Genomic DNA, 25,447 nt, shown 5'->3' on the forward strand with positions numbered 1-25,447 from the left:
TGGTCTCGATCTCCTGACCTCGTGATCCGCCCGTCTCGGCCTCCCAAAGTGCTGGGATTACAGGCTTGAGCCACCGCGCCCGGCTAAATGATTTCTATCAGGGAAAAACTATGGTGCCTGATGCAGTCAGGCATCAGAGACATTTAAAGGGGGCATCAAAGAGTGCCTTCCACGTTCCCTATATCCTACTGCTTGAACGTAAGCCGTTTACTTCTCTGGATGAATTTCTGTGGTTCTGTTAATAGATGATATTTTGATAGAGTTTTAAAAAATCTAACATTTTTCTTAATGTGATTTCTAGGTTAATTTCCTTATGTTCAGTTAACTTGGTCTTTATGATTTTTTTAAAATTTACTTTAAAAATTTAAAATCCAGTCTACTTTTGTCTTCTAGTTGATATGGTTGAGTTCATTTATAATTAATGTTGATTGCTAACAGATTTGGAATGGATGTCTGCTATTACTTTGTGCTTCTTATTTGTTCTGTGCGTGTCCTTTTCTTTCCTTGTTGGCCTTCTTTTGAGTTGACTTGCTAATTTTTTGTTCCTGTTTTTTTCCTTTTTTCCTCCAACTCTGCAGGTTTGGAAGTTGTTTACTCTGTTTTTAATCTTTCAGTGGTTATACTATGCATTTTAACTTGCATACTTACCATATTCAAAATGAAGTTTAACTAACAGCTGCACCTTCTTCCTGAATAATATGAGGATCTTAGAAGACTTTACTCCTTCTTATCAATATAAATGATCATTTTTGTGTGTTTTAACTTTTTTAATGTCTTCTTAAAGCCTTGAGGATTTTATAGTTTATATGGTCAGTGTTTGTTAAAGTTTTACTCATATGGTCCATTTTCTGTGCCTAACATTTCTTTATGCCTCTGAGACCTCCCATCCAGGATCATTTTTTTCCTGAACTGTGTCATTTAGATTTCCCTTTAGGGAGGTTTGCTGGTTTACAATATCTCAGATTTTGTTGGTCTGGAAATATCTTTATTGAACTTACATTTGAGGATGTATTTTTGATGGGTATAAAATTTTGGGTTGGCGGCACCCCCGACCTCCCTAGTTGAAAATGGTATTCTATTATTTTATTTCCAATGAGAAATCACCTCCTATTTTAGCTGTTGCTTCTTTGAAAGTAATGTCTTTACTGCTACTTTTAAGATCTTCATTTGTCATTATTTTTGCAGTTTTACCAGGATATGTGATTTATTTCTTTACATTTGTTTTGCTTAGTAGTCTTTGGGACTCTTGGATGTGTGGGTTAGTGTCTTTTATTTTGGAAAAATCTCATCTATTAATCTTATCAGATATTCTTTTTGTCTTATTTTCTGTTATTTCTCTTTCTGGGATTTCAGTTAAATAGATGTTAGACGATCATTCTCTTCTTCATGTCTCTTAAAATCTGTTTTTCTTTTGTGTTCCTTGTGCTTATTTATTTATAAATTTCTTGATCTATTTGAGTAGCATTAAAAAACATCAAATACATAGCAATAAATTAGAAAGATATGTAAGACTTCTACTGTGAACACTGCACAATCTAAGAGAAGTTAAAGACCTAAATAAATGAAGAACTACATCATGTTTATGGATTGAAAGACTCATTGTGAAGATAATTGTCTTCGAATTGATATAGAGCCGTATAATCGTAGTCATAAATTTTGGCTGGAGTTACGTGTTAAAATTGACAAGTTGATACAAACATTTATGTGGATTAGCCAAGGCAATATTGAAGAAAATTCATAAAGTTAGAGGACTTTATAGAACTATAACTTATTATAAAGCTATGGTAATTAAGACAGTGTGATAATGGTATGAAGATAGACAAATAGATTAGTGGAATGGGCTGGAGTTCAGAAACAGCTTCACACATACCTGTTCATCTGATTTATAACAAAGGTGACACTTATGTACAGTGGGGGAAAGGAGGGTTTTTTTTGATAAATAATAATGGGTCAGCTGGAAATGTACATAGAATAAGATGAATCTTGACCTGATCTTATATGCAAAAATCAACTTATAGATGTAAATACAAAGGGTAACAACTTCTTGCTTTTAAAAGACAGGATGTCTTCATAACTTGGGTTTGGCGAAGATTTACTGAATAGGACACAAAAGCATTAAAAGGAAAACAAATGTATAAACTGGATTAAATTCTCAGCAGCTATTCATTTTCCCCTCCCCTCTTCTCAGTGTTAAGATTTCAGTTAGGTAGTTTTTCTTTTAGGCTCCTAGGCTAGAGTGGGGCGGGAGGTGCAGGTGCGGGGAAGAGTGTGAAGGGAAGTCATTTATTACTGTTTACTTTTAAAGTGAGGGTATAGCCTTCTGTGGTTCTTCTATGAGGTTCTCTTTGAAGACCTTCCCTACTGTCCACAGAGGAGGTCTAAAGAAGAAAAAATGAAAACCTTCCCCACTTAAGGAAGATCCTCTGCTTTTATTCCTATTCCAAATGCCGTGTGAGGTCCTGGCAACCAGAGGGTCAAGTTGCCTTCAGAACATGTTGGCCTTAACTTGTCATATTTCAAAAGTCCCTAAAATTTGTCTCTGAGTTCTGCTTACATTTTTGGCCTAATAACTTTTTAATTGCTAGTGAACTCATTATTACTTTTATTTTGACTTTGTATCTGATAATCTTTCTTAGTTCACTTATTTCTTGTCGTTTCTTGTTTTGTTTTCTTTTAAGACAGTCTTACTTGCCCAAGCTGGTGTGCGCAATCATAGATAGCTCACTGCAACCTTGAACACCTAGGCTCAAGGAATCCTCCTGCCTCAGCCGTCTGAGTAACTAGGCACATGCCACCATGCCCAGCTGTTTGTATTTATTTATTTATTTTTGAGACGGAGTCTCACTCTGTTTCCCAGACTAGTGTGCAGTGGGACAATCATAGCACATTGCAACCTCAAATGCCTAGGCTCAAGGAATCCTCCTGCCTGAGTAGCTAGGGGCGTGCAACCATGCCCAGCTGTTTTTAATTTTTTTTTTTTTTTTTGAGACAGAGATTGGAGTGTCTTGCCCAGGCTGGAGTGCAGTGGTACAATCTCAGCTCACTGCAATCTCCACTTTCCAGGTTCAAGCGATTCTCATGCCTCAGCCTCCTGAGTAGCTGGGATTACAGGCATGTGTCACCACACCTGGCACCCAGCTAATTTTTGTATTTTTAGTAGAGACAGAGTTTCGTCATGTTGGCCAGGCTGGTCTCGAACTCCCAACCTCAGATGATCCACCCACCTTGGCCTCCCAAAGTGCTGGGATAACAGGTGTGAGCCACCATACCCGGCCTAGTATTTTATTTATTTATTTATTTATTTTGTCAGAACAGCATCTCACTATTGCCCAAGCTGGTCTTGAACTCCTGGACTCAAGTGATCCTCCTTCCTCAGCCTCCCAGTGTTGGGATTACAGGTGTGAGCCACTGCACCCAGCTCACTTATTTATTCTAATGATAGATTCTAGTGGATTTTCTGCATCCACAATCTTTTTTTTTTTTTTTTTTGAGATGGAGTCTCGCTCTGTCGCCCGGACTGGAGTGCAGTGGCCGGATCTCAGCTCACTGCAAGCTCCGCCTCCCGGGTTTACGCCATTCTCCTGCCTCAGCCTCCCGAGTAGCTGGGACTACAGGCGCCCGCCATCTCCCGGCTAGTTTTTGTATTTTTAGTAGAGACGGGGTTTCACCGTGTTAGCCAGGATGGTCTCGATCTCCTGACCTCATGATCCGCCTGTCTCGGCCTTCCAAAGTGCTGGGATTACAGGCTTGAGCCACCGCGCCCGGCCCACAATCTTATCACCTGCAAATAACAGTTTAACTTTTTTCATTCCAATCTTCATACTTTTTAATTTTCTTTTCTTGTCTTATTTCATTAGCTAGGACCTCTTGTATAATGTTGAAAGAAGTGGTGATGATGAACATTATCTCATCCCCAAACTCAGGGTGAAAAGGTTCAATACTTTCTCATTAAGTGTGATGTTAGTGCAAGGGTTTTTTATGGATATCTATCAGATTAAGGAAGTTTTATTCCTGGTTTGCTGGGAGATTTTTATCTTAAATGGGTTTTTCAAGATTTCCCGTTTCTTGTGTTTCATGTATTGAATGACTTATATGATTTTTCTTCTTTATTTTATTTAAGGTTATAGATTACATTAATTGATTTTTCTATTATTAAACCTATTTAGTCATGATGTGTTATCCTTTATATCGTGTGACCTGATTTGCTAATTTTTAGTTTAGGCTTATCATTTTTCTTCGAGATGTCTTTGTCAGGGATTGATATTCACGTTATTCTGGCGTCATAAAATAAGTCAGGGCAAGATCCCCTTTTCTCTTGCTCTAGAAGAGTTTATGTAAGATTAGTGTTCTTTCTTTCATAAATTCTTAGAGAAATTCACCAGTGAAGTCATCTGAGTCTGGACTTTATGTAAGGGAAGATTTAAAATTAGGTTTATTCTTTAAATGCTAGAGAATTATTTTTATTTATTTTGGTTTCAATTTTGGTATATTGTATTTTAAAAGGAATTTGTTGACTTTATTAAAGTTGTCAGTTTTACTGGCATAAACCTGTTCATTTTTTTTTTTTTCTCATCTTTTTAGTGTCTTGACAATCTGTAGTGATTTGCCTTTTTTCATTTCTGACAATGGTGACTTATTCTTTGTCAGTCTTGCTAGGGGTTATCAACTTTATTTGAAAGAACTGGCTTTTGGTTCTGTTTTTTTTCTGTTGTATGTCTGCTTTCTATTTTATTCCTGCTTTTTATTATTTCCTTTCTTTTGCTATTTACCTTTCTGTACTATTTTTTTTTTGTTGTTGTTCTATTGTTCCTGTTCTATTTCTGGGCTCATGAGATACAAACCTAAATCATTTAATCATATGTATTTTAAACCTACTTTATAAATACATATTCGGCCAGGTGCGGTGGCTCACGCCTGTAATCCCATCATTTTGGGAGGCCGAGACGGGCTGATCACTTGAGGCCAGGAGTTCAAAACCAGCCTGGCCAACAAAGCAAAACCCTGTCTCTACTAAAGATATAAAAATTAGCCTTGCATGGTGGCGTGCACCTCTAATCACAGCTACTTGGGAGGCTGAGATAGGAGAATTGCTTGAACGTGGGAGGCGGAGGTTACTATGAGCCGAGATCACGCCACTGTACTCCAGCCTGGGTGACAGAGTGAGACTCCATCTCAAACAAACAAACAAACAAAAAAAACAACTGTATTTGAAGCAACGTGTTTTTTCTAAAATTCCATCTTAATCTTGCTTTGGCTGCAGCTCACATATTTTGATAATGTTGTGTTTTGATAATGTATTTTCAGTGCTGTTCAATTCAAATTATTTTCTAAATTCTGTTGTAATTTAGTCTTTGGCCCATGGGATATTTAAAAGTATGTTACTAAATTTCTAAATATTTGGGAATTTTCTAGTTATCTTTTTGTTATTGGTTTATAGTTTAATTTTACCATGGTTGGGAACATGCTGGGTCATTGTAGATTTTTTTGTTTGTTTGTTTTTTGAGACGTAGTTTCACTCTTGTTGCCCAGGCTGGAGTGCATTGGCATGATCTTTGCTCACTGCAACCTCTGCCTCCCAGGTTCAAGCGATTCTCCTCCCTCAGCCTCCCAAGTAGCTAGGATTACAGGCGTGTATGACCATGCCCGGCTAATTTTGTATTTTTAGTAGAGATGGGGTTTCTCCATGTTGGTTAGGTTGGTCTTGAACTTTTGACCTCAGATGATCCACCCACCTTGGCCTCCCAAAGTGCTGGGATTACAGGCATGAGCCAGGTGGATTGTAGATTTTTTTTTAAATCTCTTGAGACTCATCACTGCTTCTAAAATGGTGTTATATCGTCTTAGGATTTTCATTTGTTTTTAGGAAGAGGGTGAATTTAGGTAACCTAACCATATTGACAATGGAATTCTCTATAGTGGTTTTAAGTTAACCTTTTTTCATGAATAAGTTAATTAAATAATTGGTTAATGAATTATTTAAAATTTTTTTGGTTTTATTTTCAGCCTTTGCTTAGTTGAAATATGAATTATTTTAAATAAAACAGAATTTTACTTTAAGTCACTAAAGAAAAGGAAACTGCAGTTTTTGGTGCTGTGTTTACTTTTTTTTTTTAAAGTTTCAGGAGTACTGTGTAAGACTTTGAAAATAGGTTGGGTCTGGTGGCTTATACCTGTAATCCCAGCACTTTGGGAGGCTGAAGTGGGATGATCGCTTGAGCCCAGGAGTTTGAGATCAGCCTGGGCAACACAGGGAGACCCTGTCTCTACAAAAAATATAAAAATTAGCCGGGCATGATGGCATGCGCCAGTGGTACCAGCTACTCAGGATCCTGAGGTGGGAGGATCTCTTGAGTCCAGGAAGTCAAGACTGCACTGAGCTGTGATTGTGCCACTGCACTCCAGCGTGGGCAACAGGGTGTCCCAGGCTCAGAAAACAAAATGAATGAATGAATGATGTTTGAAAATATTCTGCTGTGGTCTTGGTCCAAGTCTAGACTCTGCTCATTTTGTTGACTTTTTCTTCATGTGTGTATATTCGCGTGTATGGTCTCCAAATCTGAAGATATTAATCCATCTCAAAACAAATCCGTCTCATGTTTTATGTTCAAACTGTTGAACTGCTGCCATCATCTCACCTTTCCTCACTTGTACCTAGTCCATCTTTGAACAATTCTTAATCATTTGTAGTCCCCACCTAGCTTGGCTAATTATTAACAGACACATGCATGGTATTCTGAAGAACAGTTAGCTCATTCCTTTGAGTTCTTTTTAGAATCATAATAATTTATAATTCACGTAAGACCCCATGCTTTCTTTCATTCATTCTTTTTTTAGAGACAGGGTCTTGCTCTGTTGTTCAGGCTGGAGTACAGTGGCATGATCATGGCTCATTGTAACCTTGAACTCCTGGGATCAAGTGATCTTCCTGAGGCAGGACTATAGGCACATGGCACCACGTCTGGCTAATATTTTAATTTTTTGTAGAGATGAGATCTTGCTATGTTTCCCTGGCTGGTCTTGAACTCCTGCCTCAGCCTCCAAGTGTTGGGATTATAGACATGAGCTACCACACCCAACCCTAGACCCTGTACTTTCATCCAGACTTGTATTATTTTGAAAAGATTCTGGGCTAGGTACAGTAGCTCACTTTAGCTCTGTTGCCCAGGCTGGAATGCAGTGGTGTGATCATAGCTCACTGCATCTTTGAATTCCTGGGCTCAACCAATCCTCTGTTCTTAGTCTCCTGAATTGCTGGGATTAGAGGCACACCACCATGCCCAGCTGTTTTCTTTAAAACAATTTTTTTGGTCTTTTTTTGTATTTTAAAAAATTTTCTTTTTAAGAAAAGAAAAAGTATTCTGTTTACCTGCTAAGATATGTAACACGTGAAAATCACACATTAAAGAAAAAATAGGCATGTGGTTTCTTACAAATAATGTCTAAGATAAAAATGAGACGTGGACCATTTACTAATTATGAAAGTGAATCCATTGATTTATTCAGCAACTATGTTCTTTTTTTTTTTTTTTTTTTTTTTTTGAGACGGAGTCTTGCTCTGTCGCCTGGGCTGGAGTGCAGTGGCCGGATCTCAGCTCACTGCAAGCTCCGCCTCCCGGGTTTACGCCATTCTCCTGCCTCAGCCTCCCAAGTAGCTGGGACTACAGGCGCCCGCCACCTCGCCCGGCTAGTTTTTTGTATTTTTTAGTAGAGACGGGGTTTCACCGTGTTAGCCAGGATGGTCTCGATCTCCTGACCTCGTGATCCGCCCGTCTCGGCCTCCCAAAGTGCTGGGATTACAGGCTTGAGCCACCGCGCCCGGCCAATATTCTTAATCTGTATGAGATTGTGTATCAGGGGAGACTAGCAACCAAATTGTCAGCAGGACCTTAATTAATTTTCATCATCCTCTTGAATCAGCATATTAGCTAGAGATCCAGGGGCACATACTTAGTACAGAAGGTCAGCTGTATATCTGCAGATGAAGGCTAGGTAATGGCCAATTGATTATATGGGAAAACTCATGAGTCCAGTAGGAGAGTGTGACATTGAAACAGAATATTGTATTGGGAAGATGGTGGACAAAGTGTGAGAGAATAGAGCAGTGAGTGGACTTTATAAGAATTTGGGAAACGTGAGAAAGAAAGGGCTGAGTCACTGTGCAGCTGGGTGATACAGAATTTGTATATAGAAGAATTCTAGAAAATAATGTTTGGAGGCACAATAGGGCCACATATTAGAAAAAAGCCATAAATCTTGCAGTTGGAGCTTTGGCTTTGAAGCTGAGAACTACCAGGGCCTGGAGGCTTGGGAAATACTTTGAACTTTCCTGTAGTAGGATTTTCTTCAGTGCCATCAGTTGTATTTTAGAATAGTTTTGCTTTTTAACAGAGTGAGATCTCTCCTTCTGTGTTGCTGACTGGCATACCAATTAGGCAGTTCTTAACTTTTTTTTTAATGCTGGAGACTGTTCCTAAGCATTAGGCTTCTTGTTGACCTTGGTAGCAGGGTTGGAGTGGGGAGGGAACTATATTCAGCTGGTTTCTGTTGGAGTACAGCTCATGTTTTCTATCTTTTCCTCACCCTTTTAGGCTGCACATGGTCCGTCTAATGCTGTTGGAGAGATTACTGCAGACCCTGCCTCAGTTACGCAACGTTGGGGGTGTCCGGGCCATCCCGTACATGCAGGTATCTCTTAGCTCACCTGGGTCTCTGTCAGGTCATGATTGGACTATCCTTAAGCATGCCCGCATCTCTATTGCAGAGGACCTGGAAGCCTTCGTTTGGTGTTAGGTCACAGAATAATGCAATTTGATTTTTGAGCTACAAATTACAGCTCTTCATTTTATAAATGAGAAGGCTAAGGGTCAGAGAATTTTTTAAATGCTCAAGTTCATCCAGGTTGTTATTGACAGAGCTGGTGCAAAGCCCGCTCCTGAGATTCTGAGTCTCTAGTTTCTTTGTTGATATTAGTGGGCTAATAGCTGTTCTTCCACTCACTAGCTGTCTTCCTCAGATTCAAAACTGTTCTTTAATTCTTAGTTCAGTGTACTACCCTTTCTCAAGCTGCTTTGCTTGGATATAATATAGGTTAGTCCATCAATTTTACAAACTTTTTACAAAACATTTTGTGTAATGTCAAGTGTGGCATATATCAGAATTTGACTTTTCTGACTCTGAATACTGAAGCTTTGGATACTGGGAATTTAGAATGCTGTAATGGATTACAGTTATGATTGATAGGGATGTCAGGAAGATTAGGGTTTCTTCTGGAACACCCTGTATTTCGAGTTGTTCTTCTTTAGGAAATTGGGTTTTTTGTGTTTTCTCTCTTTGACTTCTAGGTCATTCTAATGCTCACTACAGATCTGGATGGAGAAGATGAGAAAGATAAGGGGGCCTTAGATAACCTGCTCTCCCAGCTTATTGCTGAGTTGGGTATGGATAAAAAGGTAAAATCTGAGAAGCAATCTGTGTGAGAAACAGGATTGGCTGAGATACTTCCTCAGGTTCCCATTTGTTTCATAGAGCAACTTCACCTCATTTCAAGGGGTAACCATCCACTGAGGGCTCCAGTTCTGTTGAGTAAACAAAAGTGTATTCAGGGCCTGCTTTGGCCCGAACGTAGTTTTGGACTCTGAGCATAGTTGAGGGCAAAGATGAAGTTCTTACCCTCATGGACCTTTTGTGCTCAGTGAGGTGAAAACATTAAGTTAGTTGTTCATATCTTAATATGGCCTCCTAAGTGTATCGGGCTCTGGGTACCCCAAGTATAGTCCATGGATATACTGGGGGTTGTTTTGTGTCCGATTCAATCTAAGGAACACTTTAGGGCTGATGGGCTTGACTTGAAGGGATCTTGTTCAGAGGTTGCCTCAAGCATCAAGTAAGTAGAGGTTTCTGGTCTTATGCTTTGGCCTGCAGGATGTCTCCAAGAAGAATGAGCGCAGCGCCCTGAATGAAGTCCATCTGGTAGTAATGAGACTGCTGAGTGTCTTCATGTCCCGCACCAAATCTGGATCCAAGTCTTCCATATGTGAGGTATTTTTGCTTTGGGTTTATGGGTTTGGGGAACGGTAAGAGGATTGTCTGGGTAGTGCTAGGGCCAGCGCAGGGGTGCTAGTCCTCTGTAAGAATAAAGCCATTGTTCCTTGAGGGGGAGTAAGATTCTAAGCTGTCACCTTTTCAAGAGCAGAACCTCCACCTTTTTCTGAATCCCTTCCAAGCCCTGGTCTTTGGTAACAGTCCCGCCAATGGAGGGGTTAAAGGGTTTGGCAGTTCCGTTATTGAAAAGCAGTGCTCTCTTCTGCAAGGCACAGAGTGGCTAAGAGGATTCCCCTAGTGTATGTTGCTATAAGGTGTGGTAATAAAGCAGAGAGAAAGCGATGTGTGTGTGGTGAAAGGAGATTAGCACAAAGCAGAGAAGGTAGAAATTGAGGCTGAACTGCATCCAATCTTAATGAGCTTAGGAGCTGTGGGGTTTACTGGGATTTGCAAGGCTCTTCTAATGGTCTTATTTACAGTAGCTTTTCTCCTACTTTTTTATGCATGTGATCACTCACCCCCATCTCCTTTGGAAGCTGGTTCTATGGAAGACTCTATAGGGGGTGGGGTGGGGTTGTTCAGAAGTGCCTAAAATGGAAAGTTTTCTCTCTCCTTCTTGAATTGGGCTTCTTTTCTAGTTGCTCACGGTAAAAGAGGGAACCCATCCCCTCCAGGGGAAAGGTTATCTAATCTTGCCTCCCTGGCCTCTGGCGTGTGTGTGTAGCAAGGTTAGAGTTGAGAACAGGTGTGTTTCTTTGTTTGTCTTACCATGTGGTTCAAAAAAGTTCCAAAAAACCTCACAAACTTCCTTAGGGAAGTTTCAGTGCAAGAGCCTGATTCACTCACTGCCATAGAAGCCAGGACTATTGTAAGTGTGTTTCCCATCCCCAACACCCACCCGGATTTCACATTGTTTTTACAAGCCATTCTTACCATCTCTGTATTTTCTCTGTCTCCCAGTCATCTTCCCTCATCTCCAGTGCCACAGCAGCAGCTCTACTGAGCTCTGGGGCTGTGGACTACTGCCTGCACGTGCTGAAATCACTGCTGGAATATTGGAAGAGCCAACAGAATGACGAGGAGCCTGTGGCTACCAGCCAGTTGCTAAAACCACATACTACCTCCTCCCCACCTGACATGAGCCCATTCTTTCTCCGCCAGTATGTGAAGGTGAGATATTTCCCTCATCAAAGAAACACTTGTCCTTTGTTCAGAGCACTCTTCTTTTTCCTTGCAGTGAAGAGAAGAGTGCTCAAGGGGCTGAGGGTGAAGAGCCATAGGAAGGAGCCGGTATTCCTTGGTGGGGGTTAATCTCAGCATGACTGAATAAATGACCACTTCTCCCAACCTTCTGGGGATTCTGGCTCCTGCCTCTTTGTAAATTGGAGGATTTGAATGAAATCACAGTTATCTCATTTCACATTAAGTTTAGAAAAAGATGAGAAGGTACAAGCTAACGTCATCAGTTGTGGGTCATGACGTGTGTGTCAGATATTCCCTGTGCTGTCACCACGGAGAGGCCCTTTAACGTATTATTAAGAAGATGGGCCTTCTGATCAGATGAATCTGGGATAAGTACCGTCTTGTGTTCTTACTTACCAGTCTTGAAGCATGGAGAAGTTCTGTCTGTCTAACCTCCCTAACCTTCAGCTTCTACCGCTGGAAAACGAGCATGCAGATGGTGTCTACTTTATAAGGCTGTTGTGAGTGTTGAATGAGGTGCTGTTTGTAAAGGACTTAGCACAGTGCCTAGCATGTATCAATGCCCAGTCCATATTAACTGCTATCACCACTCTCTTCCTCACTGCCCACCCAGAATAGCTTTGAGTAGGGGAGGAATACAATAGGTATAGAGTGTGGATCTGACCGTGTCTTGCTGTTTTTTCATGACTCTTTGGTGGTTTTCCATGACTTATAGACCAAAAAGTTCTGGAGGACCCAGCCACCTGCTTGACTCTCTAGCTTTGTCACCTGTTACACCTTACACGCAGCCCGCCAGCCTGTGCATTTCCCAAGATGTGGCGTGTTGCCTTTGTTCGTGCTGTCCCTTCTGGAATTCTTTCCTCTCCCTCTGCTCCCCTTTCTTCCCCTGCCTAGTGAATTCCTAACCCATTTTCAAGACTCAGCACAAGCTTTGGATCCTAGGGAAAACTTCCCTAACACACTCCCTGCCATCAAGTCTGCTCAAGAGAGCCTTGTCCTGGGTTCCCGGAACACCCTGTGCGCTCACTCACCTGTCTTCCCCTCCACACTCTCAGCAGAAACCATGTTTTATTACTGTTTACAACTCCAGTGCTTGATACAGAACCGATGAATAGCTGGGAGTTGAATATGTGAGGCACATTGTGCCCTCAAACTCTTACAGATTCTTTTTATGGGACCACACAACTTGCAGGATAGCTGTTGTTTCCACTTTCCTCAGATCTCTCATTTACCTCTGCCTTTTTGTGTTTCATGAAGCCAGGAATCTTGGCTGAGTTTAGTAATCTTGACAGCCTTGGTTTATTTAACAATTTCTTGTTATCATGGGAAATTTTGGTTCTAGGGAATAGAATACATCTCATAGAAGTCAGAGATCCTTACTACCTTTTTTTTTTTTTCCCAATTTTTTTGGCCTTTCTAGCACTCATCTTTATGTAAACAGAGTACAATCGACTCAGTGTCAAAAGCCACAGAGTGAAATATTAGGACTTTTAGAAGTGAGGTCTGTCTCCACTGTAACCTTTGCATGTAATTAAATTGCCCCCAGAATCCTGGGCCTTCTGAGTTTGTAGAATAAACTGTCAGTCAATCTTGATTCCGGCTCTGAAAGGCACCCTTTACCACCTCCAACGTGTAATATGCCTAGTGAGCCAGCGGTTTTCCTAAGTGTGGTCATGGAATCGACAGTCACAGGTTCTCATGCAAGTTTTCTTCTCCCAGGGCCATGCTGCCGATGTGTTTGAGGCCTATACTCAGCTTCTGACAGAAATGGTACTGAGGCTTCCATACCAAATCAAAAAGATTGCTGACACCAATTCCCGCATCCCGCCTCCTGTCTTTGACCATTCGTGGTTTTACTTCCTCTCTGAGGTAAGTGAAAGTCCCAAGCTGCATGCTTGTTGGCTGAGGACACATCTGCATTCGCCTCTGTGGGCCCCTTTCTTCCTCGTCCTCACTCGGTATTTCCCCTTGCAGAGTTCCTGTCTCCCTTACAGGTCTTGGTCTTACCCTTCTGGAACATACTGTGGGTAGAACTGTGGGAGATGTGTATCAAGCAAGCCATACTTTACCTTCTGATTCTGTGTGTTGAACTCCCCCATGTGTGCTCATAATGGGCAAGTTTAATAATTTAGGTTCTGTCAGGAAAACAAAGTATACTAGTTATCTTAACAGAGATTTCAATATGGGAATTTGGGTAAATGCTCTTGGACAACAAAAAAGGCAAAAAAGGAAACATTGAGGTAACACAGGGATAGTAACTGCCGGAAGCAGTTATCAGGAAGCAGCTGCCCTGTGGGGATGTGATGCGGGTGATTCTGGGAGCAGTGAGAGAAGCTGATGATTAGAACTCATTGTGGCTGCCAGGGTTCAGGGCTGTTGCTAGGACTGCAGGGAGATGGGAAGAAACAAGCCCCTTCTTCCTCCTGCTGCCAGCGTCCCTCTCTGTTGGCAGAACCTAAGAGGGAGCCAGCTGGCAAAGAAGTAGTGCACTTGGCATAATTCTGGCCTGGGCATCACTGGGCAGTGTTGTTGGGTGGGTTGGGAACTGAGAGACAATAGCTTAATAACCTTAGTAACCAGCACAGCAACCCTGAGATAGATTAACTCTGGGAAGAATAATCTGTTAACAAACCTCAGATGAGGATTTCGAGTTACATAGTTGTACCAACCCAAACTTTTCTTTAGCTCTTTTACTTGAAAAAGAGATTTGGAATTTTTTTTTTTCTTGATAGTTTCCATTTGGGTGGGCTGAAGTGGAGGCCAGCTTCCCTGTAGATTCCTAAGGGCACAAGGAAGATATACACGAATATTGATATTTTCCTCTGATTTCTTTCTCTCCCTTTCTTTCTCCTGGTCTCATTAAAGGATACCTAAGTTCAAGAGAGGCTGGTTTGGTCAAGAGGAAACAGCTTGGTTTGTGTTTCTCCCCAGCCCCCCGCTGTTTTTTTTTCCAGACTGAGTCTTGCTCTGTTGGCCCAGGTTGGAGTGCAGTGCCACGATATCGGCTCACTGCAACCTCCGCCCCCTGGGTTCAACAAATTCTCCTGCCTCAGCCTCCTTAGTAGCTGGGATTACAGGCAGTGCTACCATGGCCAGCTAATTTTTGTATTGTTAGTAGAGACGGGGTTTCACCATGTTGGCCAGGCTGGTCTCAAATTCCTGACCTCAAGTGATCAGCCCACCTTGGCCTCCCAAAGTGCTGGGGTTACAGGTGTGAGCCCCCGTGCCCGGCCTCTCCCCAGCTTTTAATAACAGTTTATTAAAACCCGGATTGTGAGAGCCACAGTTGATACACATACAGTCCCAGAGTCATTTACTCTTTATGGTGTTTTTCTCCTCAAGTACCTAATGATCCAGCAGACTCCATTTGTGCGCCGTCAAGTCCGCAAACTTCTGCTCTTCATTTGTGGATCCAAAGAGAAGTATCGCCAGCTCCGGGATTTGCACACCCTGGACTCTCATGTGCGTGGGATCAAGAAGCTGCTAGAAGAGCAGGGGATATTCCTCCGGGCAAGTGTGGTTACAGCCAGCTCAGGCTCCGCCTTGCAATATGACACACTCATCAGCCTGGTACGAGGGCTGGGACCTGGTAGGACAGGGAGGGAGCATGTGATAAGGCTTAGCCAAGTAGGTAATAGGGCTGGAGGTAATAACGCAGGACTTTTAACTGTGTTGACAATGGCATGGTTAGGGCTGAGATGAGGGTAAATCCATAACCCCTGTCTGGGTGCTGTACCACGTGTAGTTGGCTTCAGGGTGTGGGATGTCCCCCTCAGCACTCTCGTCCCACCTGGCAGCAGTTCCTCCACTGTGAGGTGAGTGGCCTGAGCTTCTTACCAGTGCCATTTGCTTACATCCTAGCCAGAATTGACCTCTTTGTGCACCTCTGGTTTTTACCCTTGAATACTAAAGAAATGATGAAGGTTCTAGTAGAAAAATGTATTACTGCCTAAAGAGAAACTGTTTGGACTTAAAGAAGCAAACTGAATATTTTGTACATGAACAACCTAGAAAGGACGTCTTTAATCTAGCTGGCTCGTGTCCTTGCTATTGTGTTTACATCAAGAAAAGTAAACTGGATTGTAGTTTCTTAGGTCATAGTCTATCTTTTGCTGTTGCCTTTTTGAGTAGTCTGAAGGTTCCTGAAAACAACACCTTCCACAGGGATGGGGGTAGAACAAAGGCAGGTTCAGTAAGAGCTGGAGTGGTTGTAGCAGTGTGTGGGCCATGGTGCCAGGTTTATCAGACATCCCAGCAAGCAACTGCTTTGCTCAGAAGATCATGTTCAGCTTGTAGTCCAAAGCTGGGGAGATGGCTCCAGGCAGCAGGTGTGGTGCTTGTCTGGGCAGCATGGTGGAGTTACTCCTTTCCCACGGTTGGTTCCTGTTTCAGATGGAGCACCTGAAAGCCTGTGCAGAGATTGCCGCCCAGCGAACCATCAACTGGCAGAAATTCTGCATCAAAGACGACTGTAAGCAATGCTGCTCCTTTTGATTGCTGTTATTCATTCATTCAGGAACTATTAAGGCCTACTATATGCCAAGCCCTGAACTGGATGCTGGAGATATAGCTATGAACAAGATACATAGACTAGACAGAACTCTGCCTAGCAAAGAAGACAAGTAAAAATCTAAAAAAGTGGTGAGGGCTGGTAGTCAAAGTTTGGGGTGCTGTGGAAGCACAAAGTAGGAGTCTCTGACCTCCAGGTAGTGGCAGTAAAGCCAAAGAGGAGTAGGTGGAGTCTAGAGAACCCCTTATTCAAAGGAGCAGGGGCCTCTGCTCAGTGTGTAGTTATAATACTTTTCAGAGATTTCCACAGAAAGTATAACTTCTTCACAATGTCCAGCAGAGAGAACATGGCAAAGAAAGCTGGTGAGAACAGGGCAGTCTCAGCTATAGGGGGACGCTGCTTTGGTTCTCGTGAGTCTGGTCGGGGTCATCTCAGAGCTGAGCCACTGTCTCCTCTGCTTGCAGCCGTCCTGTACTTCCTCCTCCAAGTCAGTTTCCTCGTGGACGAGGGCGTATCCCCAGTGCTGCTGCAACTGCTCTCCTGTGCTCTCTGTGGCAGCAAAGTGCTCGCTGCACTGGCAGCCTCTGCGGGATCCTCCAGTGCTTCTTCCTCCTCAGCCCCTGTGGCTGCCAGTTCCGGACAAGCCACAACACAATCCAAGTCTTCCACTAAAAAGAGCAAGAAAGAAGAAAAAGAAAAGGAGAAAGATGGTAAGGGTCACCCTCTTGTCATTGTGACCACAGTGATGTGTGTAAATCTCTCTTGGAGCACCTGGTTTGTAAAAGGTCTTTTAATCCTGATTTACAGGGGACCTAAGGCCCAAATGTTCTCTAGTGTCTACTTTCGGTCTCATGTTCATTTATACTGACGTGACACCTTAAACAGCATGGCTTCTCATACCAAGTGACAATAATAAGAAAAGTCAAAGTGTACTGAACATTTTTAGTAGGCCAAATTTCTTATTCTGTGAAATAATAACACCTTCTCTGTGGAGCTCCCATCAGAGTTAAGTGAAATGTGACTGAGTGCATTGGTAAATGCTCAGTAAATGTTAGCTCTTTTAACTGATCCTCACCGTCAGCTGCACTGCTTTCCGTGGTCCTTGGAGACCTGAGATCAGTGATCAGGGTTGAGAGCAGTGGTGGTGGTTCACATTCCCGCAGTTAATGATCGGACATCTCTGTGCAGGCCTATTGGAAGCTCTTGAAAGGAAGTTCCTCCTCCAGTGTCACTGTATTTGTTCAGTGCCAGCTTATATAGCACTTTATCCTATGGTTTTTCAGTGTCATGATTGTATGTCTCATCTGGAAGGCGGTTGTGCTCACCACTGCATCCCCAATGCTGCACATATGTCTCATTTGAGGCTGACCTATTCGTCCCCCAGTGAACAACTCAAAATTGTTTTGCAGAATATCAGCATTCAGTAGAAACTTTTAGAAATGGACAGAATTCCTTCATTCCCCATTTGGTAGCCCAGGCCTTAGGACCCTAGAGGACTTCTTCCTACTCTTCAGCCCTCAGTCCTGTCCTAATCTTGCAGGTGAGAGCTCTGGCAGCCAGGAGGACCAGCTGTGCACAGCTCTGGTGAACCAGCTGAACAAATTTGCTGATAAGGAAACCCTGATCCAGTTCCTGCGTTGTTTCCTGTTGGAGTCCAATTCTTCCTCGGTGCGCTGGCAGGCCCACTGTCTGACGCTGCACATCTACAGGTAGGGCCAGGGCTGGGTTTGGCAGATCTGCAAGGGTCTGAGGCCAGGGTGCGTAATGCAGTTCTGTTTTGGTTTTCGGTTGCATACAGTCACAGAGTCAGTAGTTAGCCAGCCTGAATCCTCTTGTGCTTTAGAGATTTCTTCATCATTGTCTGCTTCTTAGCCATTAAACTGATGTCATAGGCAGGAGAGGATCTGTTTTCTACTCAGAAGGCTATGTTTCTGGGTCTGTAACATGACCGAGCTTGACTCTGTAGGCTAAGAAAGCTCAGTTTCTGCTCTGGGGTACATTGGGTGGTGGGTAGAGGCAGCAAATGACTATGCTGCATCTGGTAGGATTGATTGTCAAAAGAGAAACAAAACTGTTCAAACTTACACCCATAATTGTGGGGAAATAGATACATTTATAAAAACAATACCAGGGTCTCAGCGATAAACACAGGTGCCTCAGGGTTTCCTGCTGCTTGGTAACATGAGCTGTCCTATATCTACAGAAATTCCAGCAAATCTCAACAGGAGCTCCTGCTAGATCTGATGTGGTCCATCTGGCCAGAACTCCCAGCCTATGGTCGTAAGGCTGCCCAGTTTGTGGACCTACTAGGATATTTCTCCCTGAAAACGCCACAAACGGAGAAGAAGGTAACAGCTGCTTTATGGTCAGAGAGGCAACTTGCCCTATTTAGCCTTTTTTCTCTTAAGAATATTATGAACAACCCAGATTCAGGGAGTCCATATACAAAATCTCTTTTAAATATATCTAGTTTTGCATTTCTTGTTAAGCACTTGTAATATGTCTGTGATGTAGACAATATACACTAGCAAATCTGACTTAACATAGGAAGTAGGTCAAGGTCAAGTGGGGAAAGAAAAAAAGATAGCACTCATTATAGTTCGTTGGAAAAGCAAGTGCCCTTGGTTTTGCTGGTAGCCCTGATTACATACCAGAAAATGTTTCTGCAATTAGCTAACCTTTATGGCTTCTCCATAAGAATAAAAATGATCTTCCTCCATCAGGTTGGAAAAGCATACCACCTATCACTAAAGCTCGTGGAAACTTCTAAAGGAGATAGAATCCATTTAAATGATTGAGATTAGGCCCAGCTTTGTATGATTCTGACTGAGAAGTCTGGTACGTCTAGGGCGGTATTCAGCTAGAATGCAGAAGACAGAAGTCTTTTCCAATAAGACTTCCCCTTGGGCTTTAACTTGTTTCTTTACTGAATTCTCTTTCAGTTGAAGGAGTATTCGCAGAAGGCTGTGGAGATTCTGCGGACTCAAAACCATATTCTTACCAACCACCCCAACTCGAACATTTATAAGTGAGCTTTATTTTGCTTTCTACCTGTGGGAAGCTCAGTCAGCTTTCTGAGGAGTTATTTGAATGTTGATAGGCTCTTACATAGGAATTGGCAAGCCCCTGAGAGAAAAGTCAATCTGCCTAGTTGAGATTCCCGTCCCCTCCATGTAGCCCAGGGTCTTGCGCATAGAAGGTACTCAAAATGTCATTGCTGTGTTCAGGGTTTGGTGAATAGTAATGTAGAAAGGTCTGTATAGCCTGAGCAACATAGTGAGACTTCATCTCTACAAAAAATTTTTAAAAAATTAGCCAGGCTTGGTGGCATGTACCTGTGGTCCCAGCTGCTAGGGAGGCTAAGGCAGGAGGATGGCTTGGGCCCAGAAGTTCAAGGGTGCAATGAACTGTGAGCCAAGCCACTGCACTCCACCCTGGGTGACAGAGTGAGACCCTGTTTCAAAAAAAAAAAAGGGTCTTTAGTTTCAAGGGTTTAAGTTAAATAGGATAAAACAAATCTAAAGAAAATGTCTTCCTTTTTTAAAAAAACTTTTATAAGAGGATATTGGTTAAATTGACAGTGCATTATTTCTGTGGTTTAGTAGTGACTGTTCTTTAAAAAAAAAAAAACTTTATTGAGATCATTTATGTATTCACCTGTTTTAAATGTACAGTTCAGTGATTTTTAGTAAATTTAATTGTGACTCTTCAGTCAAATTTTACTACTTTTTAGAATTCCTCTGAAGGATAGATCAAAGATTAGAAAGCATCTAAGGTCAGTTAGTTGAAATTTCTTTCCTGTGACTTCATAATCCTATTGGGATTTCTCCCGTGTCCTTGAGTTCTCTTTAGGGTGGGGCTCACTTTGGGGGACGTTGAGCCATGGCTTTCTCATGATTTTTTTGTGAAGCTCAGTGCTTCCTAAGATGAAAATTTATTCATGCTAAGACTGGTTTCTTCCTTAGCACTTTGTCTGGCTTAGTGGAGTTTGATGGCTATTACCTGGAGAGTGATCCCTGCCTGGTGTGTAATAATCCGGAAGTGCCGTTCTGTGTAAGTAACATCTGTACATGGACAGTCCTGAGGCCTATAGGCCCAGTGGGATTCTTGTTTCTAGAGATGGATCATTATCACATAGATGTTCCTCTCCTAATGGTTGGTCACCAATAGTAGGAATTTTTATCTGCCACATTTATTACCTTAAATAGAAACTTGGCTGGGTGCAGTGGCTCAAGCCTATAATCCCAGCACTTTGGGAGGCTAAGATGGGAGGATCCCCTGAGCCCAGGAGTTTGAGACCAGCCTGGGCAAGATGGTGAGACCCCATCTCTACAAAATACTTTTTAAAAAATTAAATAGAAACTTCAGCTTGTGGATGAAGAGTGGGTTACATTGATGAATTTTTTAAAAGGCAGTATGAGTCCTGAACTAATACCATGTTTTGTGAACTCTTGTATTTAGTATATCAAGCTGTCTTCCATTAAAGTGGACACGCGGTACACCACCACCCAGCAGGTTGTGAAGCTCATTGGCAGTCACACCATCAGCAAAGTGACAGTGAAAATCGGGGATCTGAAACGGACCAAGATGGTGCGGACCATCAACCTGTATTATAATAACCGAACCGTGCAGGCCATCGTGGAGTTGAAAAACAAGTACGGGCTTTTTAGGCCTCGGGAGGGGCAGCAGGTCTGTAAGGCTCAAGCTCATGTGCTGCCTTTGGTTCCGGGAATGGAGTAAGGCAGCACATCCCTAGAGGCCTAGTGTATCCTCTTGGCTACTCCATTCATGACTGAAAGACAAAAGTGAAACAACAGTTCTAAGGATGTTGACAAAGATTATTTCTAAATTACTCCAGTGGAGCCATAGGGGTCTGTGGAAGTTCCTCAACAGCCTGCCTAGGGAGGGGAAGCTGAGTGAGGGGACCTCCAGGCTTCTCATGCCCATTTTAACTATTCTTATGTAAAGTTCTAGTCTTAGATAAAACCTTCTGTATTGGGAAGTAATTGTCATTTCTTGGATGAAGACAGCTATACTCTTGCTCATAGGGCAGGAAGTTATTTCTCAAGAAGCTTCTTTAGTACACACACTCTTCAATTTCTTCATGGTGCCTTTCCTCTATATCTGCTGATACTGGATCTTCCTAGCCCATGTATCCCAGTGACTGAATGTCGTATATAGGCCAAGAGAGGCACTCACATGGGTTGTAGTGTTGACTTTCACAGAGACAGGTCGCCTGTTGTTGAACTCTCAGGCATTGCTACTGGATGGAGAACACAGGTCGATGCTATTTGAATAGTAAGACTTACAGAGCTGTTCTGCACACAGGATGGAAGTATTGCTGTTACTCCAAGAGGCAGAATAAGGCTCGTGTACCACAGCATCATGTGGCCATGAAGGCTGCCTAGGGAGGTTTCTCTTCTCGCCTTGAAAAGCCTAGTTTCCCCTTGGTGACCTGAAAGTAGATGCTGCGCATTAGGATGACCCATTCCCCTCCAGAGGAGGTGGGTTTGATTTTTCACTGTGTGGAGTCAGCAGAGCTGCTGGTAGACTGTTTGAGTTCAGATCCCAGCTCTGCTACGTAGCTCTGTGACCTTGGAGAAGCTGCTTAACCTCAGTTTCTGTAACTATAAAATGGAGTTAGGGCCCCACTTCCAGGGTTTTATTTTAAGGATTAAACGAGTTAGTATGTGTCCGGTGCTGAGAACAGAGCCTAGCACATAGTAAGTACTCAGTAAATATTAGCTCTCATTGTGTGACTATAATCACCCCAAAATTATTACATACCTTCCTCTTTATGACTTGACTTAGCACTTGGTTCAGACCCTGATTTTCTTCCTCTGCCACTCTAAAACAGCCTAGCTTTATCTTTCCATGGTTGCTGTCAGGATGGGAACTTGGCGGCATGCATCATCATTGCACCTCTTACAGGCTTCAGTGTGGCATGCTTTTGGAGTCATGGTTTCCCTTGTTATATACTTCTGTTGTTTTCCTGGAATTTCAAAAGGTATCATATATAACAGCTTAAAGCACTTGTATGTTCTTTTCTTTTTTTATAGAGAAAAGGTAGTGGAAAACTTTTTTTAAACTGGCTTCCTGTTATATGCCAGATTTCTTTTCCTTAGAGTAACCACTTAATTGCCTTAGAAAAATACATGGGACAGTCTTTCTCTTTGTCTCATCAGACTGTTACCACTGAAGGTTAGATGAGAAAATCTCAAGGCTGTCTGTCTTTCCTAGGCCAGCTCGCTGGCACAAAGCCAAGAAGGTTCAGCTGACCCCTGGGCAGACAGAGGTGAAGATTGACCTGCCGTTGCCCATTGTGGCCTCCAATCTGATGATTGAGTTTGCAGACTTCTATGAAAACTACCAGGCCTCCACAGAGACCCTGCAGTGCCCACGCTGTAGTGCCTCAGTCCCTGCCAACCCAGGGGTCTGTGGCAACTGTGGAGAGAATGTGTACCAGTGTCACAAATGCAGGTAAGTCAGTGGTCATCCCTTAGGCCAGGGCCGTGCACATTCCTTGTTGTTTTTCTATAACGGTGTCAGTGTGAGCGATTGCAGTGTCTGATTCCCTCAGAACATTTAGAGAATTACGGGTTTATAGAGTGGGTTCAAGGGTAGAAAGGGAGGAGGAAGAAGAGAGAGTGAGTGTGTGTATGTGCATGTGTGCACGAGTGTGCCTGTCCTGAGGCAGGGGTGGAGGGTTAAGGCGGAGGGAGGTCCAGAAGTTTAGCTCTGGGTCTTGCTTTCTTGTTACCTGGCTGCTTAAGTCATTCATTTGCTATTGTCCCTTCAGTAGCCCCTGCAGTGGTTACCAGAGTATGGAAATGTGGCACAATCCATCTCCTCAGAGTGACCCCTACCCCACCCAGCCTTGTCACCTCACTGACCCAAACGCTTTGGTTACTCAGATCCATCAACTATGATGAAAAGGATCCCTTCCTCTGCAATGCCTGTGGCTTCTGTAAATATGCCCGCTTCGACTTCATGCTCTATGCCAAACCTTGCTGTGCAGTGGATCCCATTGAGAATGAAGAAGACCGGAAGAAGGTGAGGCCAGATTTGGCCTAGACTCAGGGCTGTGGCCTTGATCTGGACTTTGGGCAGAGCTGGTGCAGTGCAGTGCACTTTACTTTCTAGTCCAAGCCTTCTTTGACTCAACACCAGTTTCAGGACCCAGCTTTTGGGTGGGAGCTAAGAATGGCGTAAGATGTATTATATTGGAAGACATGGTTTGCATAGGATTTTAGAAAAGTGTTGACTGGTAATGAAACTAGAGTATCTCCAGGTACAAATAACTTTGGATTTGGATGCTTTGCCCTGCGTTTGTTCCACAGACTGCTTCATATTGAGGCTGTTGGTCCTCCCTCAGTATTAACTTGTCCAGTGCTAGTTCCCAGTCTGCATGATATGGGTGGGGGTGAGGTTCTAGATATTAAAGAACAGTGGAAAAGGGGCACCTATAGGGATAACAGAAGAACATTTCGCTTTGGAGTCAGAAGGATAGAAATTCTAATTCCAGCCATACTTTTAATACTTGTGTAACCTAGTATAAGTTACTTCTCTCAGCATTGTATTATTATATATCACAGATGTGCATTGTATTTTTATTAGAAATAATATACCCACCTCACTGGAAGGATTATTGTGAAGAACAGAGATAATGTATGTGAAACACAGTGCCTGACCCATAGGAAATGTTCTGGTAAATGGTTAGCAATGAGGATTACTCAGGGAAAGTCATCAACTAAAAAGCCTTCACTCAGGTCCCTGTCTTTTCTTGTCTAGGCTGTATCCAACATCAATACACTTTTGGACAAAGCTGATCGAGTGTATCATCAGCTGATGGGACATCGGCCACAGCTGGAAAACCTGCTCTGCAAAGTGAATGAGGCAGCTCCAGAAAAGCCACAGGTAATCCCATGCTGCAAAGGGCATTTGGAGAAGGCCTTGGGTCATGATCAGAAGACTGCGTCCTAGGTGAGATCACCTTAGGTGAGAAGCCTGACAGCTTACCTCTTGGGGTTGCAGGATGACTCAGGAACAGCAGGGGGCATCAGCTCCACTTCCGCCAGTGTGAATCGGTACATCCTGCAGTTGGCTCAGGAGTATTGTGGAGACTGCAAGAACTCTTTTGATGAACTCTCCAAAATCATCCAGGTAGAGAGCGGGGAGCAGCTTTTGGGTGTATTTTGTCCAAGTGTTACTGGCGTTGTTTTCAAAGCAGTCCTGCAGCTCTCTTATCCAGCAGTCCAAGTCTTGGTGTTGTCCCTGCCCAATCCAGCTGAAAAGGCAGGCAGGCAGCTGCACCAAATGGCATCTCCCCCACCGTGATTTATGGCGCTGGTCAGAATGCTGAGTTCATGCTAGATAACTGAGCATGCTGGTGATGGGAAGGTAGCATAGATATGGTTTTTTGGTTTTTTTTAAGGCATTAACAACCTATCTCTTAGTAGAGGGGTTACTGGTCTTAAAAAATTTGGTGCCAAGATTCTGTTCCCTCTTTTTCTGATATGCCATGTTTGTGGGCTATAGGGTAAGGGCACACCAACTGCAACCAACCAGGGTGGGCCATGTGTCAGTTGCAGTGTCACAGACCTAATCTCCCTGAGATGGGAGGCTAGCCATAGACAGAGGTACCTCAGATAAGGAGAGCATCCAGTTACCTTCCTCCTCAACCCCAAATTGCTGGAGTGCCATCTTTGCTACACGTGTATTAGCTTCTGACCTTTGTCTTTGTTACATGGGAGTTAAGAACATGAGCCTACCATCTGAGTCTAAGTTCGGACCCTGCCACTTATCTTGGTCAAGCGAGTGCCTCCATGCTTCAGTTTCCTTCTCTGTAAAATGGAGATAAAGCATCAAACTGGTTGGGTTATTGAGAAGATTAAATTATATAATGCATGTAAAGTTTTTTCTAAAGCAAAACTAATTCTCCAATTAACATCCTCTTCTTATTTTAATTGCTAATTCCCATTATTGTTACCTTTTTGTTCTTAGAAAGTCTTTGCTTCGCGTAAAGAGTTGTTGGAATACGACCTACAGCAGAGGGAAGCAGCCACTAAATCATCCCGGACCTCTGTGCAGCCCACATTCACTGCCAGCCAGTACCGTGCCTTATCCGTCCTGGGCTGTGGCCACACATCCTCCACCAAGTGCTACGGCTGCGCCTCGGCTGTCACAGAACATTGTATCACACTACTTCGGGCCCTGGCCACCAACCCAGCCTTGAGGCACATCCTTGTCTCCCAGGGCCTTATCCGGGAGCTCTTTGATTATAATCTTCGCCGAGGGGCTGCGGCCATGCGGGAGGAGGTCCGCCAGCTCATGTGCCTCCTAACTCGGTTAGCACCTACACCATGGTTATGGGCCTAGTGATTCCTACTGACACTCGGGATGGTGGCAGCAGCCATGCCAGGAGCGTTAGAGGGTGCACAGAATAGTGCTTCTGACCACCCAGCAGGTTAGATAGCTTGTAACAGGAAAGACGGAAAGAGACACAGGGTGTAGGTGAGTGAATTGCTTTTTTGGTTCCAGTACAGTGTCTTGAGGAAACTATCCCTGAGTCCTTGTGAGGAAAGGGAAGAGAGACACTTGAACTCAAGAAAGACTCACATGGAAGAAGATAGTGGAGCAGAGCAGTGGGGCCTGGGGATTAAGAGCTTGGACTCTGGACTGGAAAGACTCAAT

At 43.1% G+C, this 25,447-nt stretch overlaps 1 protein-coding gene across 1 annotated transcript in view; it reads left to right on the forward strand.

Annotated features, from left to right (window-relative positions):
- Window positions 1-25,447, forward strand: part of UBR4 (ubiquitin protein ligase E3 component n-recognin 4) — a 134,907-nt gene that overhangs the window by 70,534 nt on the left and 38,926 nt on the right. The window contains exons 61-78 of the mRNA XM_011934073.1: window positions 8,589-8,685; window positions 9,342-9,449; window positions 9,922-10,038; window positions 11,002-11,211; window positions 12,964-13,113; window positions 14,587-14,814; window positions 15,637-15,715; window positions 16,219-16,464; window positions 17,295-17,463; window positions 17,958-18,102; window positions 18,697-18,782; window positions 19,720-19,807; window positions 20,216-20,409; window positions 21,995-22,234; window positions 22,669-22,807; window positions 23,546-23,671; window positions 23,789-23,917; window positions 24,758-25,101. Of these exons, the coding sequence (XP_011789463.1) occupies window positions 8,589-8,685; window positions 9,342-9,449; window positions 9,922-10,038; window positions 11,002-11,211; window positions 12,964-13,113; window positions 14,587-14,814; window positions 15,637-15,715; window positions 16,219-16,464; window positions 17,295-17,463; window positions 17,958-18,102; window positions 18,697-18,782; window positions 19,720-19,807; window positions 20,216-20,409; window positions 21,995-22,234; window positions 22,669-22,807; window positions 23,546-23,671; window positions 23,789-23,917; window positions 24,758-25,101 (2,895 nt within the window). The remainder of the gene's footprint in view (window positions 1-8,588; window positions 8,686-9,341; window positions 9,450-9,921; window positions 10,039-11,001; window positions 11,212-12,963; window positions 13,114-14,586; window positions 14,815-15,636; window positions 15,716-16,218; window positions 16,465-17,294; window positions 17,464-17,957; window positions 18,103-18,696; window positions 18,783-19,719; window positions 19,808-20,215; window positions 20,410-21,994; window positions 22,235-22,668; window positions 22,808-23,545; window positions 23,672-23,788; window positions 23,918-24,757; window positions 25,102-25,447) is intronic.

Source organism: Colobus angolensis, unplaced genomic scaffold (genome assembly GCF_000951035.1).
Source record: "Colobus angolensis palliatus isolate OR3802 unplaced genomic scaffold, Cang.pa_1.0 Scaffold130, whole genome shotgun sequence".
In the NCBI taxonomy this organism is placed as follows: Eukaryota; Metazoa; Chordata; class Mammalia; order Primates; family Cercopithecidae; genus Colobus; species Colobus angolensis.